General features: G+C 42.6%; 1 protein-coding gene across 1 annotated transcript in view; it reads left to right on the top strand.

The window, feature by feature from the left end:
* Positions 1-5,060, top strand: part of CLIC4 (chloride intracellular channel 4) — an 81,640-nt gene extending 76,580 nt beyond the window's left edge. Inside the window, exon 6 of the mRNA XM_075336086.1 lies at positions 6-5,060. Coding sequence (XP_075192201.1) covers positions 6-170 — 165 coding nt within the window. The 3' untranslated portion in view covers positions 171-5,060. The remainder of the gene's footprint in view (positions 1-5) is intronic.
* Positions 5,061-10,949: the final 5,889 nt, after the last annotated feature.

A 10,949-nucleotide genomic window follows, 5' to 3' on the forward strand; every position in this document is an offset into this window, starting at 1 on the left:
TATAGGTGGTGACCAAAAAATACAGAAACTTCAATATCCCAAAATCGATGACTGGGATCTGGAGATACCTGAGCAATGCATACAGCAGAGATGAATTCATCAACACTTGTCCTTGTGATCGAGAGATAGAAGTAGCATACGCAGACGTAGCCAAAAGGCTCACCAAGTGAACTGTGCGCTGTAACCACATGCCTTAATCCACAAAAGAGCTCTGGAGATTCACATGGGCAAAATATGCTTTTGTTTGTGTGTTTTTGTTTTGTTTTTTTGTTTTCTTCCAAAAAGCAGAATTTTACTTTCTCTTATTTAACACAGGTTAAAACCAGGCCTGAAGTAAGCAAAATAAACCCCCACTTTCTAATTTAAGTCCCTTTTTACTACGAGATGTATGTCTTGTGATCCGAGTAGGTTATATTCGTAGAAATTGGTTGCGAAGTACAATATTTGTAATAAATCAATCCCATCCACTTCCACCATTACAAGGAATCTTTGATTCATATATTGACCTAAGCAAGGTTAGGTATATATTCCCGAACACTCAGTCATAGCCATCCAAGTAGATTAGGTACTGTGCCATACTAGAATTAATGTACTACCCCTTTTAATAGTAAAAATGTGCCATTATGACATATGTAAAGCAGGAGATATTGCATTTTATATATCTAACACATATTTAGCCTTTAAATAAAAAAAGTATAGTTTCTTTATATTGTACAGGTTATAAATATATTAAATGTCATAACTAGGGCCTCCATAATGAAGAACAATAATATATATGACCCAGATTTTTCTCAAGTTACAACAGATCCATCTTTATTAAGTTCTTACAAATAGTATTTCATCTCCTAAATGTTACTGAGCTGCTGAACCAAGGACAGAGGTATAGAAAAGATCCTTTAGATTGGATATGTAGTAATTTAGATACTGTCACGCTACTAGTCTTGTCAGCCACTAATTTGGCAACCTAACCACTAGTTGTTTGTGGCAGTGTAACTTTCAGATAGTGGATAGTCTCTACATAAGGTTTTAGGTCAGAAAAAAAGTAGAGGACAATGGTAAGGCAATTTTGGTATGTTTTTAATCCTGCCATCCATAGCTGATAAAAACTAATACACTAATTTTTTAAAGCCGCTTTCACACCGCGTTCTGGCCTACGTTCAGTGCTGGTCCCATCTGGGCTTCTGTCTGAACCCTCCCGCAAAACTCGTTTCGGACGCATGCGCCGATGAGGCCATTGAATATAATGGAGCAGACTGAGTCAGCGTGTGCTCTGTCTTGCACCATTTTCGGGAGTGTGCGCTTTCCGGAGGTGGACACCCAGACATAGTAGACTGCTTGTGGGTGTCCACCTCCAGAAAGCATATACTCCCAAAAATGGTGTAAGTCAGAGCACACGGTGTCTCCGTTTGCACCATTATAGACAATGACCCCGTCGGCGCATGCGTCCAAAACCTGTTTTATGGGGGGGGTTCAGACGGGGGGATAGGGGGATTCAGACGGGAAGCTCCTATGGGACCGCTGAAAGGAGGATAAAATGCAGTGTTAAAGAGGCCTAAAACTGCCTAAGCTTTGACTTGATTGGACAGAAACAAAAAAAACCCTCTTCTAAAGAGATACATTTCAGACAATGTAGTAGATGCTATGATGGCAGTACTTACAAATGTCTGAGTGCCTCATGGATTTGGTACAATGCTGATTCACAATCATTCTGAGTGATAAAATGCTGCTGTATGGAGTGAATGGAGCACTACGTGAGTGGACTAGGCCCTTGCCATAAATCCCAATTATTTCAGTTGAGTGGTTGTGACCATCACCAAAATGGGACAAGAACAACAATGGGTCTCGGTAGCTGGAAGGTTCCAAAGTGATTTCATTATTTGACCACTTATCTTTAAGGAACATGTGTATATAGTTTGTTTGTTATTATTATAATTTTCCTGGTATGACAAATCAGTATAATTGAGTAATGTAGATGACTTCCAAGTCTAGAATCAACGAGGATCAGCAGTGAAATACGTTTTTTAAGCAGGTCTGATAAAATAACTGCCTACTGTAGAAGAGCAAACTATTGGCACTGACATTCGTTATTGGTTGTATCATCCATATAATTTGCGAGTCTATGGCCATACTTAGCAATAGCTACTAAACCACCACCCTAAGTAATGCTTTTGAGGTGACACTAACTTGATTTTTTTTATTTTTATTTTACATAACAGCATATTTAATGTCTATGTAATCTACAGCAATGCACCAAAGGATTTCATAAGTTTAATATTTGAGTAATAGAGTACTAACTCTGTACAAAGATTATAAAGTTTGATGTATTGATGTTATTTATGTCCCTAAATTTGAAAAAATAAATTAATCTTGCTTTTGGCCTTAAATAGGGTACTAAAAAAAAAAAACAGTTTAGCGGTCTACAATATGGTACAAATCTAATTTAGAGATGAGGTTTTACAAAGTACTTTAAAAAAATCTGTCAATTTTAAGTAGGGCATAGACTTCTGATCCAACTGTTACCATTCAGTGTGTCCTTTTAGATACTTTAAAAATAATTGAAAAAGTTATTTTTCCGCCCTACTCTAGATCGAAGTGGTGAACAAATTTTGAAGATGTCTTTAAACAGTTATTAACTTGTGTTGGGTGATGTATAGCTTGAATCTTAAGTTTTGGTAGAATGGCATTACACACATTGTCTAAAGCTGTCCTGTCAGTCAACACTTTCCATTGCCTTTGCTTTATATGTAGGGCATTGTGTCCCATATACAAACCAGAAATAAACATTTACTGTACATTCCCCTCCAAACAGCAATATAAATTGAACACCATAGACGTGCACAGAATCTGCCGTATAGGATCAAGCATAAGGCAATAGACTATAGACTGGCCAGGAGTTTCTGTTGACAAGCAGCTAATACATTAAGTTCAGTGCCTGGAAGTGGCTTTTGTATCAGCATGCTGCTTAAAGAGAATCTATCCGTAAGACCAACCAACTCTCTGCAAACTTTGCAAACTGCATAAATGGGCTTTAAAATAGAGATCCATTAATACCTTTTCATGCAGTTGTGTAGAGCAGGATGTTATGGACAGATTCCATTTTAAAGGCAATCTGTAAGCAGGTTTTTGCTACCTCATCTAAGAGCAGCATGAAGTAGGAAAAGACATCCTGAATCCAAAGATATATCACTTATTTTACTGGATGTGGCAGTTGTGACAGAATTCTTAGCTGTATGATGAATAGTTGAAAAAGATAACCCAGCCCACACCAGGCTCTCTGTGTACAATGTCTATTGACAGTGAACGGCTTATCAAAGGAAGCCGCATGGTCAGATTAGCAGTCTGTGAGCTTCAGACCTGGCAGTGATAAGCAACTAGTGATAAAATTTTCATTACAAGTAAACGGTGCACAGTGTGAGAAGTGACACCACTGAATTCTGTTATCCCCTGCCTCATGCTGTCCTCAGATTACATAGGAAAAACCTGCTGACAAATTACCTTTAAACCACACGGTTGTTTCTTAGTAGGATTTGTAAGAATCCCATTCCTGCTTGATCTGTAGACCGTGCAAAATAAACGTCTTAGGTGGTCTGCTGACAGGGAGTTATTCACAGTGATGGCTACAATGTGCACATATGTATAAAGCAATAAATACAATGTACCAATAATGCTGTTTGAGATTAATCTATTGTAAAATGTGACAGGTTGCTTGGCTTGCACTTTTCCTTGCTACCTGACTGTTATTTCTTTTCTTATCTCTTCAGGGATTTATGAGACTGTTAAATGCTTTTATGTTACAATTTTATCTGAAAAGTGTCCTTTACGTATTCTTGTACCATCCTTTTGCGAGAGCATAATCTCCAGTAAGACTAAAGTTTTGTTTTTACTGACTTGTTTCTTTTTTATACTTTTTACAAGAAAATACAATGAAAGCTTTTTGACAATAGGCATATCTGTCCAGTTTTAACAGTTCAACAGTTTTCTAATAACAATGTATTTGTTTTCAATTGAATATGGCAATTTCATGTTGTGATCTATAGATTATGCTGTATATAACTTGTTTATATTTGACTTTTCTGTGTATAAGCAGTTTTTTTGTTTTTAACTACAATATGGGGCTTTAAAGGTCCTGTGCTTTATTTTACGTTCACAAAGTGTGTTCAAGAGAAGTTTGTTTTACTATATTAATGTTCTACTATGTTATTTTATCTTCATTTCTTCTAAGGTAATCTACAGGTTTAGCATGTGAATAGTGTATACAGCCTAATTCTCATGAAGGGGTTAATATACAGTGTTAATTCAAGAATATTCTTATGTGGCACTGTGGTGATTTAAAGGGGGTTCTCTATTATATCCAGAATGCATTGGTAATGCTCTACATATCTAGTTGTAGTATTATTGCTCTAGCATATATTCTTACTTATAAATTATAATTCAGCTCTAATCTTCAGGTCCATAATATTACGGGGCAGACATTTACTTATGAATGTAGATTTTAATGGATATCTGCTCGTGCAGTCCATAGAGCGATTTATAGGGAGGAAACGCAAGTAAAGCGGAATACTCAATCCTAAATATTGGCCAATTGAATATAAGAGTCTCTTATTGCAAAGTATACTAAACTGTATATAACATCCCATAGAATTCTTTAATATACCTACTAAAAGCTTGTCACCTGATTTATAAAAAGTTATGTATGACTCAAAGATTAGAGTTGTCCAACAGAAACATTTTTTTTTTTCTCCCCTAGCCATGGATTGGTTAAAAATGACAAATTCAGGCATGCTTACCTTCTAGACACCGCTTCCAGAGTGGTATGCACTGGATCTGTGGGGGCTCTGGAAGGTGTTTTTGTCCCCTTTCTATTGTCAAAAATTCTATGCCTACAACTATAGATTTTATTTTTTTTTATACTGTTGGGCAACTACTTTTAGGAGAAATGCTACAGAAATATGATGTGATACCAGTCATGTTCTTGTTCTTATCGTCTCCTTTGTAACCAGTGACTTAAGAAATTGTTACTGTTTTTATTTCTGTTAACAAATAAAGTTTGGTTTTAAGGATGCCATTGTCTTGAGTAAACATCAGCCAAATCCTATGCAAATGTGGACAGAAGGAAACAGTGCATGAAGGAACCCAAACTAAATTGTATTTTATTTATACACATTTGGTATTCTAAAGAAGATGATTGTATGTGACATAAAAAAAAGTAAGCAATAGAAAAAGCTATGGCAGAATTTCTCTAGTCACCCTCCACGACAGCACACAGGAGGCTTACTTTCCACCCTATTAGGGACAGGAAACACAAAGAGGTTAAATAACCCCTCCCATCTCCAGTGTTGTTTCCTGTCCCTATGGAACATGAGAGGTTACTGCGGTGCTCTCGTGGCCGGTGATGAGAGCGCTGCGTTTAGGTGCATACCGAGCAGCTGAGGTCAGGGCCAAGTGCTTCCTCCTCCATCGCTTCTTCCGTCTCCTTGGGACTCGAGACCTGTCTGCTCTTCCTGCGCCTCTGCGAGGTAAAGCGGGGCAGGCTGACTTGCCATGGGCCTCTGGTAGCTCCATGGCACCTCCTCCTCACACACGCGGTAGCGATGACGCGCAGAAGTGACTTTGGCGACCTTTCATGACGTAACTTCCGGGTCCATACGTTCCACTGTGAACCGCACGCGCGGTCGCTGCCCTTGAATGCCTGTGCTTGCTCCTATGGAAGCCTGCACCCCCCCCCCCCGACTGATGGAGGAGGAGGAGTCGTCCATGGCTGGATATAACCCATACGGACCTATGTATGAGCACTTCCAGAGATAGGATGGAGGGAGATCGCTCTGCATCTGTGGAGCCCAGCTCAGCCCCCGGTTCTGTGAGTAAACAGTGACTAGCGGGTTAGGTTGGGATGGTGGGCTATCATATGCCAGCAGGCTTCACTTCTGGGTGCTTGATTTTTAATGGCCTCTTCTCTCCCCCTTAGGGAGACAAGACTCCTGCCCCTAAGAAGGAGAAACCTTCTGTTAAAAGGTGCATGATATGCAATAAGAAGCTTCCTGCTGAGCATTGCAAGAAGCTCTGTCAGCCTTGTACCGATCAGGTAGTAAGAGAGGAGCAACCCTCCCTTATTGATGAACTAAAAAATATGGTGAGTCAGGAGATTGTCCTCCCTGGCATCCCTTTCACAGCCCACCCCCGCACCTCATGCAGCCCCACCTGTACCTAAGAGAAAAATCAGCCCTGTGGAGGACTCAGTCAGACTATTTGGAGGGGCCCGCCTCACCGCCGGAAGAGCTGTTTGAAGAGGATGATGGTTTATCTTCTGATAGTTGAAGCCAGATATTTTTTTCTTCATGAAGGATATGGATGAACTTTTAGGGTACAGTAAGGGAGACTATGGGGGTAGAAGAAGAAAAATCTACTCGATCGGTACAAGATGAGATGCTCGGGGGCCTTAGGACCCGTAAGAAGTTGCCGTAAGAAGTTGGGATTTCCGGTCCACAAAATAATTTGAGATGATTTTACAAGAGTGGGGAAACCCTGAGAAACGCTTCACCGTTTCTCGAGAATTGAGAAATCGTTTCCTGCTGGAAGAGGATTCAGCCTGCTGCTGGGATATCCCTAAGGTGGATATTCAGCTCACCAGAGTGGCATGGCAGATAATGCTGCCATTTGAGGATTCGTCTCGACTCAAAGATCCCATGGACCGTAAGATGGAAAGACTCCTTTGGAAATCCTGGGAGGCATCCGCAGTTCTCCATAGGACAGGGGTCGCCTCCACCTGTGTGGCCCGCTCCTTGTTTAGATGGCTTGGACAGCTGGAGGAACATCTCATCCAAGACACCCCCAAGGAAGATACCCTGGCTTCCCTGCCACTTTTCCATAAAGCAACAGGGTTTCTGGCTGATGCTTCTGCGAAGTCTGTCCGTGTAGCGGGAAGAAGTGGGGTCCTTTCCAATGCAGTAAGAAGAGCTCTCTGGCTTAAGCTTTGGAGCAGTGATGCAACCTCCAAAGTAAAAGTCTGCTCTCTCCCATTTAGAGGGGAGCATGTCTTCGGTGCAGCCCTAGAAGAGATTCTGGAGAAGGCTATGGACAAGATGAAACTCTTACCAGAAGACAGACCACATGAGAGAATTTTTCGTCCCCCCCCCACCCCCCTCTTCAAAATCCAACTACCCATTACAGAAGGAAGGGTAAGACAGGCCGTTGGAGTTACACGAAAGGGGGCAGAGGAAGGAGAATCTTTCAGTCCCAGAGGTCTGATGATCGGCGACAGCAGAAAGATAAACAATGACGCTCTCAGGATAGGAGGTTGACTGTCAGCATTCCTAAGTCAGTTGCAGGAGGTATTATCAAACCCATGGATCTTAAGCACCATCAAAGAGTGTCTCAAGGTGGAGTTCTCCATTTATCCTCCTCACTGTACTCGGGTCACTTCCTCTCCCTCTCAGAGAAGGCATGTCACTCTCATGGGCTGCATTCAGAACCTCCAAAAAATAAGGGTAGTGTCGGTCGTACCAGAGTCTGAGGCGGGTCTCAGCCATTACTCCCGTCTCTTCCTGATAACAAAACCCAACGGCACCCCTCTGTTAATAATCAACCTCAAACCCTTAAATCGCCATGTCATCTACTGGTGTTTCAAAATGGAATCCGTCAGGTCCACCACGCCCCTTGTCGGTCCGGGATTTTTTATGGCCACTATGGATCTAAAAGATGCGTACTACCATATCCCGCTCTTTGACGCCCACAAACCTTTTTTCTCGCTTTGCAGTTTTCCACAAGGGGCGTCTTCGGCATTATCATTTCAACTCCTTTCCGTTTGGTCTTTCATCTGCACCTCGGATATTCACCAAAATAATGGGGGAGGTGGTAGCATTCCTGCGGGGTCAAAACATTTGTATAATCCCCTACCTCGACGATTTCCTGGTAGTGGCCCCCGCTGCCCAATTGCTCCTTCAACATGTGCAGCTCGCTCTAAAAGTCTTCCACAACCTAGGATGGGTGGTGAACCCTCAAAAGTCGGACCTTCTTCCCTCCACAAAAAAGATCTTCCTTAGTCATTTTGGACTCTTCGAAACAACAATCCTTCCTCCCAAGAGACAAGCAGTTGGGATTAAAGGAAAAAAAATCGACATCTTGCATCCCGGCGGTCTCCTGCCCACTCACGAACCTTTCAAGCACATATCTTGGGATGGCACCCAGAGCTACCTAAACAAGAAGATATTCCTGCCAGGTCCGGTGAAAGCCTTGTTGTGGTAGTGGATGATCACTGGCCATCTCCAAAGGGGAGTTTTATTGGAATCAAGAGCCGTTGGTGACAATCACCACAGATGCCAGCCAGAAAGGCTGGGGGGCGATCATCTCTCAGGTTCCTTTCCAAGGCCTTTGGTCCTCGGACATCAGTCACAGATCCTCGAATTATCGAGAACTGGAAGCCATCCTTCAGGTGCTCAGAGCAGCGAAATCCATGCTCCAAAGGGCACGTCATGGTGTACTCCGACAATATGACGTTGGTGGCTCACCTGCGTCAAGGCAGCTCGCGCCACAAGAGTTTGCAAAGGATTTCCGCAGGAATCCCTTTTTTTTTTTTTTTTTTTTTTTTTTTTTTTTTTGGGCAGAAAACCACCTCCTGTCACTATCTGCTGTCCACCTGAAGGGGTCCGAAAATACTCGAGCGGATTACCTCAGCAGGCAGGTCATTCATCCTGGGGAATGGTCCCTGAACCCAGTTGTGTTCCATTCATTAGTCCAAAGGCGGCGACAACCGGAGGTGGATCTCTTTGCATCTCGGCAGAACTCAAGGGTACATCAATTTTTCTCTTTAAATGCCAGGGATCCAGCAGTAGCAGTGGATGCCTTCTCCCATCCTTGGAGTTTTCAACTGCCTTTCACCTTTCCGCCAATCCAGTTGTTGGCACGGACTCTTCAGAAAGTCAGATCAGACAGGGTTTCTACCATCCTGGTCGTGCCACTATGGCCCAGATGCAGCTGGTTCGGGGCCCTAATAACCATGGCTCAGGACGGACCCTTCCTATTGCCTCATATCCCAGATCTTCTCCATCAAGGTCCGCTCTTTTACCCAGACCTCAAGAGACTGAACCTGGCTGCATGGCTTCTGAAACCGTCATTTTGAGAGCAAGGGGCCTATTGAGAGGGTCATTGATAGGCTTACGGCTTTTCTGCAGCATATCACTAATTTGATCAACTTTAAAATCTGGAATTCCTTTACCAACTGGTGTAGTCCTCAGACTCCTCACCTGTTTCATCCAACTCTGGCTTACATCCTGGACTTTTTTTTTTTTTTTTTTTACAGTCGGGCCTTGAAAAAGGTCTCACCCCAGCACTCTCAAGTTCCAAGTATCTGCTTTAAGTGCGTATTTTGATCAGGACCTGGCAAACCATCGTTGGGTGAAGCGATTCCTTTCTTCAGTGGTTAGAGCTTGTCCTAAATGGCTGGCGATAGTCCCCCCCCCCCTCCCTCCCCCTGGGATCTTAACACAGTGCTTCATGGGTTGACTAAGGCTCCCTTTGAGCCTCTGGCTTCCTCTACCCTGAGGTGTCTGGCTTGGAAAATGGCTTTTTTGATTGCAATTACTACGGCCAGGCGAGTGGGTGAAATCCAGGCACTTACCATCAGAGAGCCCTATATGAAGATTTTGCATGATCGAATAGTCTTCCGTCTGGATCCCGCCTTTCTCCCGAAAGTAGTGCCAGACTTTCATAGGAACCAAGAAATTATTCTGCCATCTTTTTGTCAGAATCCAGCTAACCAAAAAGACGGACTTTCGTTCCCTCGATGTACGTAGGGCAGTTATGCTATCCCTACAGAATACTGAGTCCTTCAGAAAGGATTCCAATCTTTTTTTGTGTAGATTGTGGGTAAGAATGCTGGAAAGAAGGCAGCCAAGAGCACAGTATCCAACTGGATAAAGAACGCTATTAAAGAGGCATATGCTACCCAAGCCCTCCTTCCTCCGGATCACTTGACTGCACATTCTACTTGTTCTATGTCAGTCTCGTCGGCTGAGACGCCTGATGCTTCCATTGATCAGATTTCCAGAGCAGCAACCTGGACCTCTGTCCATACTTTTGTTAAACATTACCGATTGGACTGGCTTTCCAATAGGGATGTGGCCTTTGGACGTAAAGTCCTACAGGCTGTTGTCCCTCCCTAGCCTGTTCGTTGGTATTCCTCCTGTGTGCTGTCATGGTGGGTGACTAGAGAAAAAATTGAATTTATCTTACCGTTAATTCGGTTTCTAGGAAACCCTCCACGACAGCACAGTTATCTCTCCCTATCAAATTATTTGCATGCATGTTAATGGCTTATTTCTGAAAATAAAAGATTTAAACCATTCATGATTTTGTTGGTGGTACTTGAAAAAACACTGGAGATGGGAGGTGGGAGGGGTTATTTAACCTCTTTGTGTTTCCTGTCCCTAATAGCGTGGAGAGTTAACCTGTGTGCTGTCGTTGAAGGTTTCCTAGAAACCGAATAAACGGTAAGATAAATACAATTCTCTGCCTGACCTCAGCAGAGAATAAAATAACTTCTAGTGGTGTTGGATAACTAGCTCCTCATACAAATTGCATAATTGAGTCTGGTCTTCAATTGAAGAGTAGGCATTTTGACTCCATTTTATACTTCTTATCTAATGGGCGATTCCCCCCACCCCCGATTATCAGGAGCCTCGTCTGATCGTTTTGTAAAGATCGGGATCGATATAATAAGATCTTGCGTCCAATCACTGATCTCGGGCTTTACAGTTATGGAATGGGGCAGTGGGGGAGAGAGATGTAAAATAAAGAATATAGTTAATAATAAACATTGCCATTATACTTACAGGTCCTTCAACGTGTCCTACAGACTGTCTACCGGCTGCTTCTGCTTGATCATTGCTGTGACCCCCGTGTTAAAGGACCTTCAGTGATGTCATGGCCATGTGACCAGTCAGGTGTGAATGTTT

Source organism: Anomaloglossus baeobatrachus, chromosome 2, assembly GCF_048569485.1.
Source record: "Anomaloglossus baeobatrachus isolate aAnoBae1 chromosome 2, aAnoBae1.hap1, whole genome shotgun sequence".
In the NCBI taxonomy this organism is placed as follows: Eukaryota; Metazoa; Chordata; class Amphibia; order Anura; family Aromobatidae; genus Anomaloglossus; species Anomaloglossus baeobatrachus.